The following is a 23,215-nucleotide window of genomic DNA, read 5'->3' on the forward strand; positions in this document are numbered from 1 at the left end:
AATGTGAATATTTAATTATGAATATTGCATTTTTCTAAATGAAACAAGCTGCTCTCAAGAGGATAATGCATCGCCGGTATTTTCCCTTTTGTGACTTATGCTGTCAGTTGTCAATGTGCCCTTGCTACACTGCTCAGACCCATCATGGCCTCCCATTGGTGTGGCCCATTGGTACAGCAGGCCAATACAAGGCCAGGGACCAAAACTCATAGCCGCTACAAATCCCTTGCTAGGACACTCCTTTCACCGGAACTCCCAATGTAGAGCTGATCAATTTGGTGAGGAGCGAGCTGAGAAGAGCCAGCTGTAGACTCTACTGCCAGAGGAAGAGGACCCAGACCAGACACCATGCTCGCTGAGGGGATGTCCATATCCATCATGTTCATATTAGCGTTAGTTAACTATACAAATGTTTGCACAAATTTGGAAAATGTGGTTCAAAATAATCGATAATTATAAATATAATAGCATAGTATCGATAGGCCTACACGATAGATCATTGGGTAATTTGTGTTTTGTTCTCGTCTGAAACCAGGATGGATAAGGAAGCCGAGTTCCTCTGAAGGACGACACTGCGGACGAGCAAGACAAATACAGATCGCCAAAGGTGAGACTCCACTACGCTCTCATAGCCTATCAGTGAAACAATTCTATTAAAACCATCAAACCAAATCTCATAGGATTACACAATTTCCCTGTAAATGCAAACATACCACACATGACAAAGTGATGCAACAGTGCTTGTCTGTCGGTCTTTCTCTGCTGTATGTGACTGAGTACATAGGCGGTAGCCCATCGTCTGCTATAAAGAGTGAAGCCAGTGTGAAGCCAAGGGTGTTGGTTCTCAGGGTCCTGCCATACCCTGGGTGTCTCACTGCTAAACTAGCACTGTCAGAACCATGAGTGCCTCTTGGCATCCTGAACTAACCTGCTGTATGAAATGTTAGTAATTGAAAGAAAGATAACTGATGTGTCCCCCTGGTTAAGTCTCCAGGCAGGAAAACCAGAGAATACCAGTGGAGAAAACATCTTCAGAGAATACAGAGGATCATAAACCACCTCCCCTGTACCAATCTGATGTACCCAAATAATTTCTTATGTTTCATAAGAACCCCATAAAAACTGAACTGATTAAATTTACAGCTAGACTATGCCCCCCTGTGGATAAAAACAAGACAGGTTATTGAAGTAAGACATCTAAAGACAACAACATCTAAGAATATCAATAAATCTCAAAACAGAGGTCAAATACTAAAAGGCATTATGCAATATGATAGCATTATTTTTAATAGTTCAGAAAGTTCAGAAAAGTGAAAGTGAAAGCCTGCAACAAAAAACAACTTCTGAGATCACTAACACTTATCCATTTTAAAATTATTTACAGAAGCAAACCCGCACTCCTGATCTTTTCTCTTGATTATAAACTCAGATACACGTAAAGACATTATATGCCAGGGTTGCCAAGCCCTATTTTAGGCTTCTGTATCAAACAGTTTGCATATATGAAAATAAGGTACAAAAGGTACAAGAGGTACAAAGCAGGCCCTAGAGTTACCTCTCCAGAATACCCCCAGGCATATTCACTGGTAGTGAAGCTGCAGACTATTAATAAAGACTGTCTGCAGTTCGTTGATGTCATCTGTGGTTTCTATGGGAACACCGGGCCTGCCCGGGGAGCCTGATAAAGGTGCACAGTCACTGGTGGCTCCGTAGTAGGATTGGCTGACGAGGAGGTCATAGTGGGTGGAGCTACAGCAGGTTCCTCCCACCGCTCCTTGCAGGGGTTCGTGCACGTCCAGGTAGAGCCCCTGGCAGTGTGGGGACAGACGGGCGGGGCTGTGGGCCTGGGGGTGAGGGTGGTGGAGGTGGCGCTCAGCTCCGGGGCTGTGGCAGGGGCTGTGGGAGGGGCTGTGGGGCATTAGGCAGGTCTGCAGGCAGCTGTTCCTGCGCATGGCGTGGTGCAGGTCCAGCCTGGCGATGAGGGGCTTGCCGATGTTGACGTGGGTTTTCCAGTCCACCAGGTGGTCCAAGGCAGTAAAGGTTCCCTGGAAGCACACTGTGAAGACCAACTCCTCCTGTGGGATGGATGGACAGAGAGAGAGAGAGAGAGAGAGAGAGAGAGAGAGAGAGAGGGGTGGGGGGGTTGGGTGTGTGGTAGATGGGAGTTTACAGAGTACAGTACAGTCTGTAAATGGCATTTTCACCTTGAGCTTCTGTAGGGAGCTGAGTCGTGTGTAGAGGCAGTGCTGGGGAAGACTGCTGGAGAGAAGGTAGATCCCCGTCTCCTCTGGGGTCTCCCTGTTCATCTCCTTAGGGTCCACGTCCAGGTCCTGAAGAGAAGAGAGGAAGGTGTGAGTTCTTTGTGGAGAATACAGTGGAATTGTCCAATTTGATCTGCTTTCATTCAATTAAATTAAAATAAAATAAACTTCAGGTATCCTACATGTACAGTGCAATTGTTATTGGAAGTGGTAAACGGGTTAAAACAAATTAGTTTGCATACCAATTCTACTGGAGGCAATTTTTTCTCCTCCAACACAAAACATTAAAATTGTAGGATCTACTGTATCTCACCACAGGGAAGTTGGTGACATGAGCATGACATAGGGACATGTCCGCTGGTTTCTTCACAATGTGGGTGTAGATGACCAGCACATTGGAGAACTCTGCTGCAAAGCCCAGCTTGATCTGCGCGCCGCACTCAAAGTCCAGGCACATACTCTCAGGAAGTTCTAGAAATAGAAATACAATAGCTATAAAACTATCATATATCTACCTCTTATCTTCAGTGACAGTCGGGATATACTGTACCTTTCATTGAGTACACTGCCAGTAACCTGCTATCAGTAACCTACTGTAAATTGCTTTGAGTAAGATGGTTTATCTACATGTAATGAAAGAAATGAAATGAGAACAACCATATATAGGTAAGTAGACCCGTGTGGAACATGGATCTACCTACCTACAGTATATATAATTCTCCCTCTGTTTCGTTCAGTTCACCTTAAGAAGGTCAGTGTACCGAAACATCATATTAAAGTTTATCTTCAAGTGAAGACAGTGCGGGAGCGTTTCATTTCATTGCAGTTGGCCCATGGCTATCTCATATGCAACTCCTGTTAAAATTTCAGGTGTGCAAATGTTTTTCTCTAGTTTATCTACATGTGGTCAGGTAAAAGGGAAGGCAAGGGGTGTGGCATTACCATGAGCTTTGGCCCACTGACGGTTGTGTACCAGGGCCATATCGGAGCTGTCACCGGGTAGAATAGGGTCAGTTAGAGCTCTCCTCTCTGATAGGCTGCTGCGGATCTCCAGGGCCTGTTTCCCCTTAGTGGCGTCAAACTGACCCATGTCTGTGCCAAAACAACCAAATCAACTCAGTACAGTTCTGCAGGCCCCTTTTAATGACTGAAACAGGCAAGCAGGATATAGAATGATACTGAAACATTCTCTAACTTACCCTCAGCCACTCTATCCAGTAAGACGGTAATCTTCTCATCGTCCAGTAGACGTTTCTTCAGAAACTTGACGAAAACACCGTTGGTGAAACCACTTGAGCTCAGCTCAAACGCCTCAGCATCTTGGCAACTTGAATATATTAAGGACAAATGTTGTTCAAAATGGAAACGATGGGATATGGAATACTTTTGAACAAAAATGATAACTCACGTTGCATATCCAAAGACGATGTTAGCTGTGACTCTCAATACAATGTTTGGGGTGATGTCATCATGAATGTTTCTGAGGAAAGAAATCAGTGATATTGTCTTAACACAACGAATAAGCAGGTTGTCAATGAATATTCCATGGTGCTAAAATGCATGGATCAAAACAATAAAAGCCAATGGTAGACAAATGAACAATGGTAGAACCTTTTCATGGGGACCGGTCTCTGGCCTCTGCTCACCTCTTTCTGCACATGTCAAGCAGGAAGACATTGAGGCCAGTCTCTTTCTCCTGCATCAGTTTCAGGATGCTCTGCACACACAGGCAGTTGGCGGAGCGATACGGGTTTGGGGCGTCTACTGGGACCATGAAGCTGTTGCCATAGTTTTCATAACCATGTCCAGCGTAGTACAGCAGACCTGGGAAAAGAGGCAGTTTCTAAGCAAATTTTAACTTCCGTAAAAATAAAATAGAAATTGTACCGTTTCGTCTATGTAACACCACACACTAACTACGTCCCGGTAGTGTGGCATGACCTACCATAGACACCCTTGTGCAGTAAGAGTAGAAACTCGTCTACAGCGTTGCGCATCTCAGACTCTGTGAGGTCCAGCAGTGACACCACCTTGAAGTTGAGCTGGCGGAGGAGGTTGGTGAGGTCGTACACATCCACCATGGGCGCCTTCAGCTGGGGGTGATTCTGGTACGACAGGTTGCCTATCAGCAGGGCCACTTTATCAGTTGCTGGGATGGGAGGGTATGAGGGGATTACCAGTCACTTAAGACACAGGACAACACAGTCGTCAATACTGTCTGGGGCCTTGAAATGTTACCTCCCCTTTGCAGCACAGTCAAGAGTCGTAAAGAGGCAGAAATGCATTTCTTTGTTGCGGTTAGATGACTACCAAGACCACCATTTTACAGCGAGGCATGTTTAAAATGTAACAACAGTATTTATAGCATTGGGACGGTACGCTAGTGAAGTATTAACCACAGCAATGAAAAATACATCTCAGAGGAGGATACTGCAGAACCACAGCTGCACAGAGTAGCTTTACTTACCGTGAGGCTGTTCAGGCTGCCTGTGAGTAGTGTTCAGCATTAGTTCACTAGCACCCACTGTAAAAGCACAATCCGTTTATTAAACATAGCGCGCCATGTATCCATAGTCAATTGAATATTGTTGTGCACCATCATGTGATTTTGAAGTATTGTAAATCAAACAATGATTAAAGCTACAGCTCGAACAGGAGATTGTGACCTACTTGCTCCAACTGCATAAAAGTCATCTGTGGGAAACAATAGCAGAACAATTACCCATAAGCCTACATATTAGTCTTGAGGATAGTGCACTCCCACATGCTATTATCCTTAGCTTATCAGTAGTTAAAATGAGAGAATAACAAGTTTTAACATGCCTGTTATTACCAGTATAAAGTTCCCACTGAAAAGATGTCCTTGCCTTATAATAATTATAATAAGAGTTCGTCATAATATCATGCATCATTGAGAACAAAAACATCAACATTTGTTTTGATTTCACAGTTGAACATATCTTCAGTGGGATGAGTGTAATTCTGTTCAGTTATGACAAATCAATACTCTAGAAAGTGCATAAGCCCAGGGAAAGAAAAACATGGTCATGCAATAGCTGTTATATGCGAATCCATTTCTATATTAATGCAAGAAGGTGTTTGTTGCATTGTTAATGTTAGTTAGAAGAGATTGTTTCTGATCAGACGGTAGTAGAAATTAATTCAACAGGTTCTACCTATAGTTACCATGAACGATTACATGCAATAATGGCATGCCAGTGAACTGAACAAAATTCTATTCTTTTAAATGTTATTCAAAATTTTGTCAATACCCTAATGCCCCTAATCCCAAACTACGAGGAGCTAGGCACACCAACTATACCTTCAGAGCATTCCATTGCCCCTGAAACCTGGACAGATATCCTTGGTCCTTGTCAGTCAAGAACAAGGGGCATTGAATCAGTATTGTCACTAAATGTATTAATGTAACCACCACTATACAGTATTTACTGAACGTTGACATACTGTAAGAGGAATCGTGACATACCTACTACAACATCCACTTCATTCGTCCATGTTCTCTCATTGCTACTGCAAATCTCACAGCGATACTTTCCATGGTGCTCCATAGACAAATACTGAATCTGTTGACATCGGCATGCAGTGTCAGTACTCTCTCAAGTTATTTGAAACATTAAAGACAACCTTCAAATCATTCTTATTCTCCAACAGCCTATTGGGCTTAGCCAGCAGCTGGATACACCATGCGTTTACATATTTTTAGAATTAAGTATAGTCATACAGCATCCATGACAGTTTAACACACTCCATATAGCTGCATAGGGCTTTGCTTGTATCTGTATACTCACAGTAAGTTTCCTCTTGGAGGCGTTGGGTAGGGGCACTCCGTTCCTGTGCCACTGGTAGCGGGGAATGGGTCTCCCCACAGCCCCACACTCCAGCTGCAGACAGTCCCCCAGGAAGAGCCTCTGGGCCTGGGGCTGGATCAACACCTTCAGCCTGTCCCCCTCCAGTGAGTGGGACCCCGACCCTGGGAAAAGCAACTCCGTCAACTCAATGTGTTCCGTTTAGTAGGATTGAAGAGAGCTAAAATAGTGCCCTGCTTTCAAACAAGGTAAAATGTCAAAGTAAAACTATGCATTGTTTTAAACATTTTAATCATTTTAACTGTCAACGCAGATGCCAGTAGGTGTAGGAGGAACTGGTAGGGATGGTGTGCATGAAATAGTGAGTCTGATATCAGTGTGGGTGAGTAGGTAGTGTCCACTCACCATAAGATGGGGCAACGTCCAGGACATCTACTTGAGCCCACTGGCTAAACTCAAAGGAGTCTCCACAGCTGACCCTGCAGATGTAGAAGCCTGCGTCTGTCGGCCGTACAGGACTGATCACCAGGTCTGGGGAGCAGCTGTTGGGCACCTGACGACATAAAAGATAGGAACTGTTTATCGATATTTTATTCACAGCGTCATAAACGGATAAGGAATAATTAATATTAAAATTCAAATAGTATCCTAATAAAAGTGTAAACATTATTGTGTAGAGGTTCTAGGCACGTATTCACCTCTTCCTTGGTCTTGAACCATTGGTAATGGATGCCAGTCTTTCCTACTGCATAGCAGCTAAGGCGCAAGTTATGTCCAGATATTATAGCCACAGAATGGGGCTGGATGAGGACATGAATACCTAGGTTCACACAAAGTAATTAGTTAAGACCATTAGAAATACTGCTGATGTTGTTCTTTCAAGTGAGATATCCGAGTAAAAAGCAACATGGCAAATCATGTCGTCAATATTAGTCTACCATACAATTACTTATAATTTGACAAATCAATAAATACCTGGTGGTTTGACACACTGCAAAGCCTCTGTCTGGCCCATGTTTTGTAGGATGTCGACCAGTTGGCCCAAGGTACATCCTCGATCTCCCATGAGCCTAAGCAGCATGCGGCTGGGACTGCCCTCCAGCTCCAGCACCTTCAGAGAGCACATCTCCATCTCACCTGGACTACAAACAGGATTGAGGACAGTCATTATTTGGAACCAGTGCAATATGACAGCACGTGAGAGCAATGGGAGGATGTGAGAGAGTACCATGTTTTTGTGGCTCAAAATGTTAGGTAAAGGGAAGTTCTGAAGAATAAAACTGATAGCCACGTATATGTGTTAGAACAGAGCTGACCACAGAAAAAGAAAAAAAAACATCGACAACATCAGTTGCATCCTGACTATTCTTACCTCACTCTAAATCGTCTGTCATTGCTGACCATCAACCCAAGTTTGCGCCATCCTTTATTGTTGGTTTTGTCCAATACTTCGCACAACTTCCTGAAAACAGGCTCCTTCAGTGAGTTGATATTGACGGACCGCTCACACGAGTCCGACATTTCGTCCAAGTCACTCCGATACACCCTATAAATTCTAAAAATAAATTCGACACACAAACTTGAATAACCTATGCACCTACTTCCTGAAACAGTGTAAGCAGTGAGGATAGTCACGCCTACAATGTTTTTCGTACTCTCTCTCTCTACCGCTCAGGACCATTTATCTACCTACCTAATTGTTCCGGACAGTGTAAGCATACGATTGAGATGTCATGTAGTCTCCACCTCACGCAAGGCCACACCAAGAGAACTGTGAACAACCGAGAAATCTTCATACCTCATACCTCATACGGTTCCGCAAGAATGTACAGGTAGCCCTGTGCGCATGACGACCTACACTTCAAGCTTTCGTTGAGGAAACAGTTCCAATGAGCGCATGTCCGGCCACAGGAATACTACCAAAATATGTTTTATGCAGTCCACTGATTTATTTAGGTAGGGATTTTAACACGTAAGGAACTGCAGTGACATCTTATAAGTGGTAAGTTCACCTGCGTGGGATGCTCATTTGACTTTATTATAAGGTTTTATTATAGCGATACTGTTACATATTTTCAGCTTGCAAATATTTTACTTATTACTGTATAGCCTAACATCCAAGCATGATAGTAAAGTCAACGCTTTTTTTATATATATACATTAATCATGCAGACCATGACATGTTATCCAAAGCGACTGTTTTGAGCTTGGTACCTTGTTCAAGGGCAACGGTAAGCAATAAGTGGCCCGGTCTTGAACCATATGCAAGCTTTGATCACTTGACAGATGCTCTAACCACTAACTACAGAAAATAGGTTTTGGAATTCATATATTTTTTATATTATTATTTATTTTTATTGCAAAATATTCATTAGAAACCTATTCAATCCGAACTTGTAGGGTTTTATATTCCATCCATCTTCATCCGCTTATCCGGTGTCGTGTCGCGGAGGCAGCAGGGTTTTATATTGTTCAAGATAACTTTTTCCCAACTGAACCAAAGTTTTTCATTTGACTAATTCCTTTTTAAGCGGTGCTGCCACTTCTACGTGTCCGTCCGTCCGTGTGTGTGTGTGTCTGTGTGTGTGTGTGTCTCTCTCTCTGTCTGTGTGTGTGTGTGTGTGTGTGTGTGTGCCCGTTCGTAGCATGAGATTTAGACTAATTAGCCAATGCTGTGGCACACCAGCAGAGGGCAATAGAGATCGCTCATACATCTGCACCACTTACTTCATTACCTGGGTGTGATTTTTTTCTCTTAGACCTTTTCTGGTGTTATTATGAGTGGTACAAGAGTAAGCAGTTCTCCCTCCTGGAGATGCAGAGCTAAACGTCTCACTTGATGCATTTCAGATACCTGTAGGTCTTTTACATCCTGCTCGTCTTCAGTACATCTGCATGCATGGGTTGCTTCGATCATCTTTGGGAAATGGAATGCATTGTCTAGGTGCTCCTTTTTTGCTTGAAAGAGCATAATCATCATCACAAGACTCCATGTCATCGATGGCACCTGTTACACATGACTGTGCCTGGGGAAGTTAGTCCCTCACCCAAAAATAGTTTGAACTCTAGGTACTAATGCCCCCCAGTGGCCAGTGGCCCATAAGTTTATATTAAATATCCTATAGACACAGTACCCGCTGGCACAATGTGGTAGAGGCCACTGTATGGCCTCTGTGTGATCCTATGTCCCTACTATTATTATGATAGAAATAACATGTTTGTCTGGCACCAGTCTCTAAAAACCAATGCTGAAGTCTTTGAGACTATTAGATACAGTTGAGCTACACACTGCTTTCTCAAAAGTTTTGTTTAGATTTAATTGTGGTTGATCTGTCTCTTTGTTTGCATCATCTGAAAATAATGTAACAATAAATTCATGTACAAACTGTAAAGGACCAGCTGTGACAACAAGGGACCTATTCAACTGTGGGGTGAGGGCGCCAGTGCTCTCTTAATGACTCATACATTCATCTGGCTCTAGCTACGTTGCCATCAACCACTTCAGGAAGAGATTCATAAGGACCCCTAATCACAAACACTGCTCACTGCACACATATACAATCGTAGGGGAGAGAAGCATTGTATTCCCATATTGTCCTGTAACATTTTGGATAACAAATACTGTATCTTATTCTAGAAACAAACCAGAAACTCAGGGTAACCTTATCCTTATATAGTATTATTGGAGTCTGGTAATGTTTTGCAAGATTGCCCTGGCATTCTAGAGTGATAGATATGGTTTGTTTCCATTTCATAGGTCTCAGAGACAGAACAGAGCTCAACAACATTTAAGTCTTGACAGCTGGCAAATTATAAGTAAGATGATCCTCTTTTTGAAATGTACAGTGTATTTTTTAAATTATAATTTTCCACAAGGATACAAACCCTGCTCCCTCCAAAGTACCCTGAGTCACCCTGAGCAGCTAATGAATATCCTTATGAGGTTTTTTACCTTTTCAAAGGCATAGTTTCAACAAACCCTCTTAAATTATTCTTTGTTTGTTTGTGTGTGTGTGTGTGTGTTTGTGTGTGTGTGTGTGTGTGTATTCTCTACCTCTTTCTGGGTCAGTAGGTCTAGTACCCCACTGTAACCCAGTAAACAACCACTTAGTCAGAGACAATCTCCCCACAGACGCCTCTTGTCTCAAAGTCCATTACAGAATGTCTTTCCTTTGATGCCTTTGATGCTCTTTGAGGCACTTTACACTGTAGTGTAGGAGTTTCACTGATTGATACTGACATATTTTTGTTATCTTTTGTAAGCATGAGTCTTTTCAAAGAAAGTAGATTACTATTAAATGGTAACACGCTTCAGTTACCATAAGCTCCATCGAGTTTTCAGTGTTGCGATTGTTGGTAATTTATTCCTACTTTTTTTTTATTAACAGGAAGCTCCTAGGTATTTAAAAATGGCCCACATGTATACATTCAGTATTATGTGTTGAGTCACTTGTTTTCCCTTCATATGTGTTGTTGCAAGTAACAACAAGTCACACTGACGGTACACACGTTTGTAGCACCTCATTAACTTGTGATGTCATATTCTTTTCCAGAGTCTACTGTTCTCTGTTGGAGAAGTTGTGGAAAGATGTGGGGCAACGTTATGATGACACTAGTGTCCCTGCTTCTTTCTAAAATCTCTGAGTGCACTGGTAAGTTAACAAAGGACTTTGTAATTACTTTGTTCCAAAACATTACAAGAAACCTATTAAACATCAAATCAAATCAAACTATATTTGTATAGTGCATTTCATACACAGAGGCAACACAATGCGCTTTACAGAGAGCAAAAGGGGGGATGGATATACTGTAGATCCTACCCCTACATTTTTCAGAGGGAAACAAAAAAACAGTTCACCCAGGGGCCGATATTTACATACGTACGTATAACATATTTACAGTGTTACTGTATGTTAGCTGAAGGTTTATGATGGGCTGTGTTCTGCTGTGCACGTAGGCGTATCTCCTCCTGGGAAACCTGTCCACCTCAATTGCAGATCCCCTGAGAAAGAAACCTTCACATGCTGGTGGGAGCCTGGCTCTGATGGGGGGCTGTCCACAACCCATCAACTCTACTACCAGAGAGAGGAGTATGTCTCAAGTTTTGCTGTTTCTGTCACAATGACATTGAAGCTGTATTTTTAGGTTGTCTGGAGTCACAGATTCACAGTCTAAGGAAACCTTCCCCAACCTATTGTTTACTATTGATACTACTAAACTTAAGTTGTTTAAAGTTAATTTCACAAATCTTAATGTTTTGTGACGCTCTCCTGTATGAGTCCTAAACTCAAGGCACTATGTTAGACATTCTGCAGACAGTGGAAACATACCAGGCAGGACCTACAGTACCTGGCACTGAACACATACAGGCTCAGCCAAATGTACACATATATCTGTTGCTCAGCAAGTTACACTTCACTTATCAAATCAACCAGCACAGCCTTGTCTGCCACGTCCTAAGCTTGCCATACAATGATATTTGAAAATAGCAAGCACAGTATACTTCACATGAGCAGACAAAAGTCCCACATGGCACTAACCCCTATCATTAAAGGTTTTGTTTTGTCTCTGTGCAGCTCTGACAGAATGTTTGAGTGTCCCGATTACCAATCAGCCGGAAGAAACTCCTGCTTCTTTGACAGGAGCCACACCTCCATCTGGGTCAGCTATAACATTACAGTGGTGGCCTCCAACATTCTGGGCACAACCAGATCGGATCCCTTAGAGGTGGATGTCATGTATATCGGTGAGCATTTCCCAGAATTAGATCATTAATCTAATGCAGTCATGCACAAATCATCTATTGTGTGCATTAGTATGATATGAAAAGCACATTTATCATAGTTCTTCAACGCATTTATATATGCTCCATTGACTTCCACTGTAGCCTAGTGAGAGCCTGCAGAAAAACTGCAGCTAGCTAAATACTGGAACGATCAGTGAAATTATGATCTCGATGTTTCAGGTTCATGGTAGACAGACCACAAATAAATGTCCAAAATAGCCCACTACACCTTTTAAGAGATTGTGTTTGTTAGAATAGAAAGGTACTGACTGGTAGCTATGGCTGAGAAGACCCTGTGCACCAGAATGAGGATGAACAGGTTTGCGATCACATTTCATTTCTACAGATGGTTCATTGTTTCAGAACGTGGTGCCTCTGACACTGACTCTGAAAGTGTGTATGTCTTTAGTAAATAAATAAATAAATAAATAAATAAATACATATTACTACTGTCACATTAATGTAGAAAGCAACTACCATATTATATTAAATTAAACACTGAGAAACAGAAGGTGCACAAAATCAGGCGTTGCATGTTACAGTATATCAGATAGTGTATTGGAAATGGGACTGATCCGCTGTAATGCCCTTAAAAGTATAGTAGTGTTATTTGTTAACTGTTACAGAGCTGTGAGCCTCTTTAATAATCATTTTTTTCCCCAAACGATTGTCTACACAGTCCAGCCTAATGCCCCAGAGAATGTGACGGTATCTGTGAAGAAGACAGGGGGAAGCCAACACCTCCTGATAAAATGGGAACCTCCTCATGATGCCGATACACGCTCTGGGTGGATAACTCTCACCTACCAACTACGTGTCAGGCGAGAGATTGAGAAGGAATGGGAGGTGTGTTTGAGAGAGATACACCAGACAAGCTGACTAAATTTCTTTTGTTTCTCATTTTTATAAGGCTATTGTTTCCTCTATGTAAGTCTACCCTAGCCCCATTGTCAGACAAGGTTGTTATCTTTTGTCATTTTTCTCTGAAGGAGTATTTCTCAGGCAAGCAGACCCAGTATATTATCTACAGTCCACACCCAGGGGAGGTGTACATGGTCCAGGTGCGCTGTAAACTAGACCATGGCTTCTGGAGTGAATGGAGCCCCACCATCTACACAGAAGTCCCTGACTGCAAGTGTATTACTCTTTTATCTTCCCCGACAGACTTCAGCAACTGATCATGTTTATATTATCATATGCCGTGTATTTATCACATAAAAATTATGCCTTGTGTTTATTTTCTAGATTCTCTGACGGAAAGATCAATCTGGATTGTGGTGGCCATCTTCTTGGCTTTTGTATTACTCATAATGATGTGTATCTTATCCATGAAGAGAAAATAGTATGCATTTTTACTAGAAATAATAAGAAATAACATTCAATTTCAACTTCATATTGTGAGCTCCATCTTTGAAAATATTTTCTGTCATCTTTGTTACAGTCTCAAACATTGTCTTCTGCCCCCTGTTCCTGGTCCAAAGATAACAGGATTTGACATTCAACTCCTCAAGGTAATGTTCCAGTGGCAACATGCAACTTATGCTGTGAGGAGGGTAAATTCCAGTTCTAAAACTTCATTTTAGAAATTGCTGTAGCAGGGCTACAAAATCATGGTTTTCATAGAGGTCCCCATTGACTAACCAATTTACAGTATCATAGTAATATAGACATATTTAAATGATTAAAATCCTACATATTGTAGGTTTAGTCATGGAAAGAAACCTCTGCGAGTACAAATGGCACTAGTTCTCAAAGGGGTACATAAGAAAACACATATTTTGCCTATCCAACGATGATGTCACTTGATACTTTCCAGAATGGGCGGTCGGAGGATATTCTCTGTGCTCTCATCAACCAGGGCCTTCCTCCTATGGTGGCCTGTAGTGACCATACGGTGGCGTATCTAGTGGCGTTTGACACTGATGAGGACTCAACACTGGATTTTCAGAAACCCCAAACAAGGACAAAGAACTGTCTGGATAAATGTCCCAGTGGCCTCAATCTGCCCACTGCTATCAAAGATTACAGAGAAACAGCAGTCAACAGCCAATCCAACTGTGATGGAGAACTCAATGTTGACCATACTACGCTGAACATGTTCAGTCCCTCCACCGGCATTGATTATGTGGATGTTCAGAGACACAAGGTGAATGAACAGGTGTTGGATAAAAGGCAGGGTGACTACAGCAAAGTCAGTGGGGTGGACAGTGACAATGTATTCTTGCTTCAGAAAAGAATTGTCTCCCCAAGCAGTACCTTCTGTAAGGGGAAGGGGAACCAATCAGAGTGCACCAATCTGAAGCCATGTAAGCCTGACATGACAGACAGCACCCAAGAGGGCTTGCACACAGGACTTGCAGGGAACGGATATGTGGAAACTATCCTAATGACACTGTAATGTTGTTCAATATCTGCATTGATGGTTGGGACACTAATTGCAAATGACAAGAGCAGACAAATATCAAGACATTCCAGAACAAAACTACAGACACTTACAGAGACTAGTCTATGACAAAAATGTAAACACATTTTCAAGACATTGTAGTAATGCTGTGCTGGTTTATTCTGTATGTTTATCATACTCGTTCATAGCCTTTATTGGGTTATGAACCAGTTTACAGTTACATTAGGAAAGTAGATTGTTGCCCTACCCAAGAAAGTGATGCATGCTCTCCAACACGTCTCAGCTTTATTCAAGCTCAGGTAACCACATACCACCTTATGGTATACATTCAAGACACATCACAAACTACAGCACATACCGTACCTCTGAGGCCATCTTTAAGTGAGTGTTGGATGGATGTGATATTGCTAGTCAAAGCAGCTTCAATGTACCTCACCTTTAAATTAAAAAGGTGTTCATGAATCACCGAATTGCTTATGGAAAAGTGAATTGTGTCAGAACAATGCTGTAAACGAATTTTTCAGCATTAAGTCTAGTTAATATAAAAGGCTCCCTGTCTTAATGAAGAAGTGATGTAAAATATTGACTAACAAACAATGCAGGTAACTACATTTTATTGGTTGGGACTCGAGAGACGGATTTACATGAAAAACAAACTATAATTTTATATTACTGACAAACATATAGCTCTGTTAAAATCTGGTACAAATGATGTACAAACTAAAACTATCATTTCATAGTGTATTTTGCAAATAAGTAAGCAAATATATGGGATCCAAAGAATATCATGACCTTCATATTGTCATAGATTAAAGTCTTCATATGCTACCAACACAGTCAAAAAAACACAAGAGAAAAACACTGCCTCTACTTGGCAGTACAATCATTATACCAATCCATTAAGAGTGGTTTTACTATACAGTACGATGGCTCAAAGACCAGGAAAAAAAATCTAAATCCTGGTACAAACTGAAAAATGTCAAGCAAGTCATTGCATCTCAACTATGATTTTTTTTAAGAAAAAAATAAAACAATACAAATCGATAAGGAAACAGGCACAGAATACTGAATTTTTCAGGTTTAGTGGTATTGCCATTTTGTTAAGGGACCAGAGTGTAAGCCTCTGCAAAAAATATTCTAAAGGCCACCTTATTGGTTATCCTCACATATATATATATATATATATTCTCTCAGTGATTGTAATTCATATACTAGGCACGTTAGGTAAATTAACTCCAAAATCTTCCTCACCGAAACATGATAGAACTGTGTAATAAGTGCACATTGAAAGATATCGTCCTGTAATTGGTTTGGTCCCCAAAAATAGATCAACTTGGATCCCTGTTTTCTATAGGCTGTCGTTAATCACATTAATACTACTGTATCAACAAGTGGTTTCTTCAGGGCTCAAGGTTAGTGCTGGCATTGACTGTAGTTAGGCACGGGCACCTTCGTCGTCAACTCCTCTCCTCTTCCTCCATCTTTTCTTTGCAGTCATTGGCCATGGACACAGAGCTCAAGTGTTCCTCAAAGTTATATAAGACATTGTGGTTGCATTCCTTCTCCAAAAGATTCTTCCACAGTCTTACTGAAAGTAGAGAGAATAAACAACAGTTTATACCTTAACCCACCTCTGTTCTATTCAGGACAAGTAAACATACTCAAGACAAGTGTTTTTTCACAAGATACTTTCTATAAATTGATGGTACTGAACGAGAGTGTTGAGAGAGGTAACTGGCTGTTCACCCTCAGGGTTTGCTTACTGTACTCCGGTTCTTTCGGTTGTGCTGAGTGAGGAGGGAGCTGGGGCTCAGTGCTGGGCTGGTCCTCACAGTTCTCCTGCTCTGCCTGAGACGTCCTCTCCAGGTTCTCAATCATCACCTCATAGGCCCTCCTCGCCTCGGACGACAGCTCGATCATCTTGTGATAATGGTCCTAGGTGGGGGAAATAAAACGTCTGGTCATCCAGAGACATTTCTTTGTTCTCACGAACCTACAAATAGTGGAGACATTCCCTGCTTCGGTAATCCAAGGCAATAACCAGGTCGACCGCATTTACACCTGGCATTAATATGTGTCTCGTATCCAGACTGTATCTAGATATAATTTAACTTGATTACATTTACACCTGGTATTAATGTGTGTCTCCAGTGAGATCCGATTGAGATCCAATTACTCTATCCAGTTCAAACAACCGAACGCCATATTGGTTTAACATTGCTGCCTGTATGTGTTCAATGTGGTCACAATGTGTCCGGAGGTAGTTTGGCTGATCAGATCACCATCTTCAAAATGTTTTGGATGCATTTACACCTCTACTTTCATGTGATTTAGCACTATCAGATTGCAATCTGATTACCCACAACACATTTTAATGCTAGGTCTAAATGGGGTTACTTCAAGATGGTCTTGATTAATCCTACATCTTTATTGTGTCGATTTGTAGGATTGAAGGCTATTTAACCAAACCAAAGGTCACCAGAAATGCCAGTGACAGTCCGGGTGTTATATTGTCTTGAAGGAAATGGATTTGCACACTGGATTATGGCTAGGTCCCAATACTTGATTCACTAAAACAACGTTTCAGCCCAACAGGGTCATCGGTCATTTTCTGTTATCCTGCACCTAAAAACAGGTTGGATGCGCACACAGCTACTCTCCTGTTATTTCAGTTTGCCCCACTCTCACCTGCGCCCCGTCATAGTTGAAGATGCCCACCAGGCTGACGGGCACGACCTTGTTGACACAGCGGCCCAGGGCCTTTCTGGAAAGGGCAAAGACGAAGGGCACGCCCTGCTCCCGACACGTATCTATGATGGTGTGCAGGGCCTCATCCAGACCGCCTGGTAAGAGTGGCAGGGCGGGAGAAGTAGGGAGACGTTCAACTGAGTTCCTACCTACTTCAGGTCACTTGATCCAAACATGAAGGAAACTTCATTCCATATCAGAGTAATGACAAGTGGACTCCTGCTATACAATGAGCAAGGGGTATTTAGGAACTAGAGCCACTGTATGGTACCTTTTGACTGGATGCGTTCACAGTTGGGCGAGATGATGACACACTTGACCTTCTTGAGTTTGAGGTGTTTGAGGACCTCTCTCAGGCCCATGACCAGACGCCTCTTCATGCGGGCCTTCATGGGGTCCTTCTGGTACAGCCGGTCCTGGAAGCGAACCAGCTCCTTCAGCAGGCTGGTCACGCACTCGTCGACGTCTTTACTCAGCACCTGGCTGCAGTACCTGAAATGCGCAGGCACCCACACACCCACCCACCCAAGAAAATAGGAGTTGATAAATAAAAACAAACAAAACCATGCTCCATTTCTCATTTCTGTTCTATAAAGCTTCTGTACTCTCTGAATTTTCTGCTGTGGATCTTCGGCCGATTGGGAGGGCAGGGCTGTGCCTGGGTAGTCTGCTCTCCTGGTTCCTGTGTGTCCTTCTCAGGCTCGGCCTCTCCGTCTTCCTCTGCTTCTCCTTGCTCTCTGGTCTCCTCATCCTCCGTCTGATCTTCCTCAGGTACCACAAAAACTGTGGGACTGCTTATTTTATCTGATGTCACATAAAATATATATATATATATTTTTTTTTTAAATCACCCGGTTGTATAAGCTGTTATCCTTCTGACAGTTTCAAGCTCCTATATAAAATGTATAGAAATGTGCAGAATGCTTTGCTTGCCAAACCTTGCTGCTCCTGGTCGGTTTCTACTGTGTTGCATGGCTCCTCTGTAACATTTCTGTCAGGTGTAAACGCTTCGCTCTGAGGGACCAGCCCTCTCTCCTCCAGCAAACGGTTCCGTTTCCTCTCTTCCCGTTCTTTCAGAATGACCTGCATGCAGAGAAATATAATTCAGTGGGTGGCTGTGGCTCGGGAGGTGAAGTGGGTCATCTAATGCGGTTCTCACTGAATTCTCACTGATTGGTTCTAACTTTTCAGGCTCAGGGCACTCCTATACATAATTTTTTCATCCACAGCAAATTACATTCTTAGTTTTCACTCTCACCACCCACAATGGTGTGTGGCTTTTTAGCCTTGGCAACCAACACGGGCACTCAAAAAATCTTGTGCTTTGTCAGACACACACAGTTGAAAGCATACATCCACTCTGTGTCTCATTTCATGATTTCTCTTCAGTCTCTTAAACTATGTCTTTGGAACTGTATGCTGGATGCTTTGTTTTAGAGTGCCTTGCTAATTTACTTGGTACTGTACCATCACTGCATTAGCCAACTTCTTCCTGCAGATCAGGCATGCCAGTGTGGGGCACTTAGCAGCACCACTGCAGCTAAAACCAAACTTCAGGTAGCACTCGTTGTAAAGCCTCAGTTTCTGCCGTTCTGCTGCTCTTGGCTGGTCAGGCATAGCCTCTGAAGTAGGTTGCTGAATGGGTGCAATGTTATTTGTTCTCTTAAGAAACATCCATGTTTCGCTGTCATCTGGCTAGCCTCCAACATCTGCTGACAGGCAACGTACTATCAAAAGGATTCCGCGGCAGCCCTGGACTTGCGTCATGGCACCCACTTTGAGAAACCCTGATCTACATAGTTTGTATTGTGTGAGACTGACCCTTTTTAAGGGTGTTGGTTTCTTGGCTTTGGGAACCTCTCTCTGCTTGCCCTTCTTCACCAATGGACTGGTGGAGTCCAGCGGATTGTGGGCGATCTTATCCTGCTGCCATGGAAGCTTCTTCAGGACAGGTGGGTTCTTGTGGCCGACAGGTAGGGCCCCACCCACTACAGAGTGGCAAGAGATTAGGATAAATGCTATTTCAAAGATTTTAAGATAATAGTGGCTTTGAATTAAGATACATTTGCTTGATGATAATGGAGGGTTTGGAACAAAAAGTAATTGGGTTGTTGTTCCTGCTGGCATAAAATACCCGAGAGGATGACAGGCTTGGCGTCTTGCTTGGATTTCTGGGATTGTTTCTTCTCCAGAACTGCCAGCATGTTTCCGATGTCCAGCTGCACAGGGACCTTGCTCTTCTTCCCACCCGTCTTCTCCGATTTCTGATTATTAGAAATAGTCACCAATACCACATTTTAATTATACAAACAAAACAAAAAATACAACAAAAATGATAACAGTGTACCTTTTCATCGCAACTTGGAAATATTGATGAAAACACTACTGTTTTGACAATTGTCTATTGAACCATGAGAGAATATGCCAACCTGTCCCTTCTTAGTCTCTGTGGAAAGAGGTTTTCCTGCACTGGCTTTGTCTTTGTTCTGGTCACCTGGCTGAAGTCCAGGCCCTTCTCTCCGATTCTCCTGTACCTAAAATAGAAAATCTGTTAGAAGAAAAGACAGCTTAATCGAATTAGAAGGTTCAGTTGAACAACCTAGCGCACACAAGCCTTGGGTTATTCTAAGCAAAATACATAGCTGTATGTGTCGGTGGCAGTCCTGGACATTTTCATTCATAAAGGAGGCATTGGAACTAGGACATTTGTCATACCTCGTTGCCTGGTTTCGCCAAGATACTTTTGTGAAACACAGTAGAGACTTGCACTCTGGGGGTACCAGCAATGGTCAGAGCCAGGCCTGGGAACTCCTCTTCATCCTGGGGACAAACAGTCACATTAAGTCAATATGAAAAATATGATTTGAATACGAAGTTAAATTTCAACTGAATTCAATGTGGATATGAAAATATGGGGAGATTTGCTAAATTGTGCTTAAAGAGCAAACTATGTTTCACCAATTCCTTTATCAAAGACTCATTCTACCTCAAACTTTGGTGGCTCCTGATACATGAGCAGGTCCTCAGACTCCTCTACATCTTCACCCCCCGCTTTGGATTTCTTCTTCTTCCTCCTCCTTTTCTTCTTCTCCCCTTCCTGTTCCACAGCTATTTCCTCCTTCTAAATTAATAACCAGACGTTAATAACCAGACAGAAATGACATCTGTAGGTTTATACTTGGGGCAATTTCGGGTGAAGAATTGATCTCTGCAATACTCAGTCACACTAACACTTCACAATCACAGGCATCATGACACTGGGGGAGAGCATGGCTCCATTAGCTTGATGAGATGTAGCATCAGGATTAGTGGGGTATATTCTGTAGGTTACCTGGGAGGAGGGGCTGCTACTGGTCTTCTCCTTTGGGAGGGGTTTCTTTGGAGGCTGGGAGGCCACATTGGCCCAGGAGGTCACTGCTGGACGAGAACCACTGGTTTCGGTTCCAGCTTCTGCTGGCTGACCTGGCATGACAGTCAACAAAGTGGGTCCAGTTTCAGCGACATCCTGAATGGGGCCGAGTTCTTTCCTTGCTAGTGTGGTCTACAAATGACAGAATTGGTACATAACATCAGCCACTATCATCTCAGCAGCATTCACTACAATCACTGTGTAATTATTCAACACCAACAGACCTACCTTTGTAGTGAGTGCTGGTGACTGAGGGATGGAGGATGGAGGAGCAGAGCCCCAGCAGATGCCAGGTTTCTGCTGGGCGGGAGGTGCATGAGTCCAAGGTGCGACACCCAGCTCTGGGAAATCTGCCATTTTCACCTCAAAATTGTCAGGTTGTATTTCTTTAGACCGCTTAGTTGTGTTTAGGGCAGATCTGGTCCCTCTAAAGCCTGTAAACAGAAAATAAAGACTGGTAATAAATACTGGTGAAGCTGTTCTGAAAACTGATATGGCATGTGTTTACAGGTCACTATCAAACTGTAAAGAATTTATATTAACCTGAGAAAAGGTATTATGTACTTGTTCAATGTAAACATGGTCATACTGAGCAGAACTAATAAGTCAATATTGAAAATTAATTAGAAAACAGACAGTCTGCACAGAACACGTATGTAGATGACAAAATATTAATGACCTTTCTTTGGTGTCTCCAGTGATCTCCTGCCCATGCTTTTCTCCTGAGAAATGAAGTCAGATCTTGATGTTGAAACCTGTGAGGTGAAGTTTATCACATTACATGTTTATTACCACATGGAAGATGCTATATGGCATTGTTCACATTACACTTCTGTAGTTCAATGGGTCAAATAAAGTAGAATTTAAATAGACCGTTATCTGATCATTTATCAATCTCTCTCTGGGTGTGTGGGTTTCAGTAGTCCCTTTGGCACGACGGCTGTTGCTGTAGCCATGTTTGGTATGGGCGTCTCCTTGCAATCCCTCAGTGGTTGATGGTCTCTGCCTGAAGGGCTGACCAGACTGGTTCCTTGATGGGGTCACAGAAACAGTTCCATAACCAAAGGAATAGGTGAATCACCAGCAATGTGCCGAAACTGACCATAATGTTTGTGAATTTTCCATCCTACCTTCTTGAACTTTGCTCTGTCTGATAGGGGGTTTGTCTGGTCAGGGTGTTTGATGAAGCTGCTGATGGTTCACAGGGTTCAAATCCCCTCTGGACTTTGGGAACAAAGGGCTGGACAGCAGGTGACAGCTTGCTCTCCTGAACGCAGAGAAGATAGAGCTGGCATAGGTTGCTGATTTTCAAGTGGATGCAATATCCTGGTCATGATTGCAACACTCATTGCCATATGACCATAATGGCCAACTAAATGTTGCTTGCTACCTAGATGCATTTAGCATTGGTTTCCACTAACCAGTTATCCTGCATCAGGCTTGCAAAATTCAGGTCGAGGGTTGAATATGTTGAAGTAGGTAACGTTAGCTAGCTAGCTACGCTAGCTGCTGCTCGCTCATGCTGTGTTCCTAGCTAGCTGTGCAACGTTAACGTTGGCTAGCTAGCCTACAGTGTGAGCTAACTTAGTTAGCTAGAAGTTATTCAGCAAAATGACATGCTTTGCCAAAATGAACTGTTGCAACGTTAGCTAATTTTAGCTACAGTAGATAGACGTGCACATACTGATAAGCAGCATTTTAACCACATACTATGATGCCAAGATAGCTAGCTTACTGACTCAATGATCTAGGACACGTTAGCTACTAACTACTAACTACCGTTAGCCTACCTGCCATAAGTAGCTACTTAGCAGCTAGCTAGCCAACGTTACCTCTGAGTCTGATTCACACATGCATCCACAACTGCAATGCGTACCTTGTCCATCTCCAATTCTATGTTCGCTTGTGCGGCTAGTCAAATGTTCATGATTCCGTCTTCTTGGAGCAATATCCACTTTTCATGACAACTAGTTAGCTGGCTAATGTGGTACTGTTTAACATCAGTGTCTGCATTCTGCCATTATCAACCCACTTTTATTCTGAAGTCCAGGCAGCACAAGAGAAACAGCGCCACCGTATGGTGGAGGTATGGTTCAACACAAGACATATTCTACCCTTGCATAATGGAAACCTCAGGTGCTACAAATGTACAGTCAGAGGTAAAGCAAGGCAGGTCGAGCCTGGTTAAAGATGGATGGGCTTAGTATTACATCCACCTGAGTTCTGGCCAAATTTCATTGCCTGCCCTATGCACTTCACTTTAGGCGGTGAAGTAAGTAAACCAAGACACAGTGGCCTATATGGAAAGCACATCTATGCATATTTGATGTTAAATAAAAGTGGGAGTGTGCATAAACATATTTGCATTCACTACAGCTAACTAGTGATTGCATTGCATGTAATCACCTAAAGGGAAGTGCATAGGGCAGGCAATAACATTTTGCCAGAACTATCAAAAGAACAGCTGGTTTTAATGACAGCTGAAAATATTTTAAGTAATAGAGAATGCCTATTTTCTATAGCATGTGTATTTTGTCTGCATGTTTATTTGATGAAACAGATTAGGCTTGATTTAATTTGGAACCATGTAATAGTTGATTGAGAGTGACTTTTGATTGTTCAAGACTTCTATTCTAGTCTCAACGCCAATGTCATTTAATTTATATACATGTAGCACCATTCATACAAATCAATGTAGCACATAGTGCTTTACATAAAAGAAGAAGGATAAAAACATAATATCATATAAACAGTACGCCAGACCCATGAGAGTTCTTTCAC

General features: G+C 42.4%; 3 protein-coding genes across 3 annotated transcripts; 1 reads left to right on the forward strand and 2 right to left on the reverse strand.

Moving 5' to 3' along the window:
• Positions 1-1,545: 1,545 nt before the first annotated feature.
• On the reverse strand, positions 1,546-7,609 carry malt1 (MALT paracaspase 1; the record flags this gene model as incomplete). The annotated part of the gene is made up of 17 exons (XM_084456935.1): positions 1,546-2,075; positions 2,205-2,330; positions 2,575-2,732; positions 3,204-3,353; positions 3,461-3,588; positions 3,670-3,741; positions 3,908-4,085; positions 4,207-4,410; positions 4,729-4,785; positions 4,932-4,955; positions 5,584-5,631; positions 5,749-5,845; positions 6,071-6,252; positions 6,494-6,641; positions 6,787-6,908; positions 7,064-7,230; positions 7,461-7,609. 17 exons carry the CDS (start codon positions 7,607-7,609, stop codon positions 1,581-1,583), a joined length of 2,505 nt encoding a protein of 834 aa, XP_084313061.1. The 3' UTR covers positions 1,546-1,580.
• Positions 7,610-10,678: 3,069 nt separating this feature from the next.
• On the forward strand, positions 10,679-14,271 carry prlrb (prolactin receptor b; the record flags this gene model as incomplete). The annotated part of the gene is made up of 8 exons (XM_084457464.1): positions 10,679-10,740; positions 11,046-11,178; positions 11,665-11,834; positions 12,553-12,719; positions 12,863-13,010; positions 13,119-13,215; positions 13,315-13,384; positions 13,690-14,271. The coding sequence occupies exons 1-8, from the start codon at positions 10,692-10,694 to the stop codon at positions 14,269-14,271; spliced, it is 1,416 nt and encodes a 471-aa protein (XP_084313590.1). The 5' UTR covers positions 10,679-10,691.
• A 631-nt stretch (positions 14,272-14,902) lies between these two features.
• LOC311324998 (uncharacterized protein) lies at positions 14,903-22,457 on the reverse strand. Its single transcript, XM_084457623.1, has 17 exons — positions 22,311-22,457; positions 21,565-21,701; positions 21,308-21,464; positions 21,114-21,189; positions 20,663-20,868; positions 20,357-20,566; positions 20,012-20,146; positions 19,741-19,845; positions 19,455-19,559; positions 19,160-19,289; positions 18,847-19,013; positions 17,964-18,108; positions 17,631-17,829; positions 17,297-17,517; positions 16,966-17,120; positions 16,041-16,212; positions 14,903-15,865 (listed from the first exon to the last, which is right to left on the reverse strand). Exons 1-17 carry the CDS (start codon positions 22,317-22,319, stop codon positions 15,735-15,737), a joined length of 2,460 nt encoding a protein of 819 aa, XP_084313749.1. The 5' UTR covers positions 22,320-22,457; the 3' UTR covers positions 14,903-15,734.
• Positions 22,458-23,215: the final 758 nt, after the last annotated feature.

The sequence above is a fragment of the Borostomias antarcticus genome, assembly GCF_949987555.1.
Source record: "Borostomias antarcticus genome assembly, chromosome: 23".
Taxonomy (NCBI): domain Eukaryota; kingdom Metazoa; phylum Chordata; class Actinopteri; order Stomiiformes; family Stomiidae; genus Borostomias; species Borostomias antarcticus.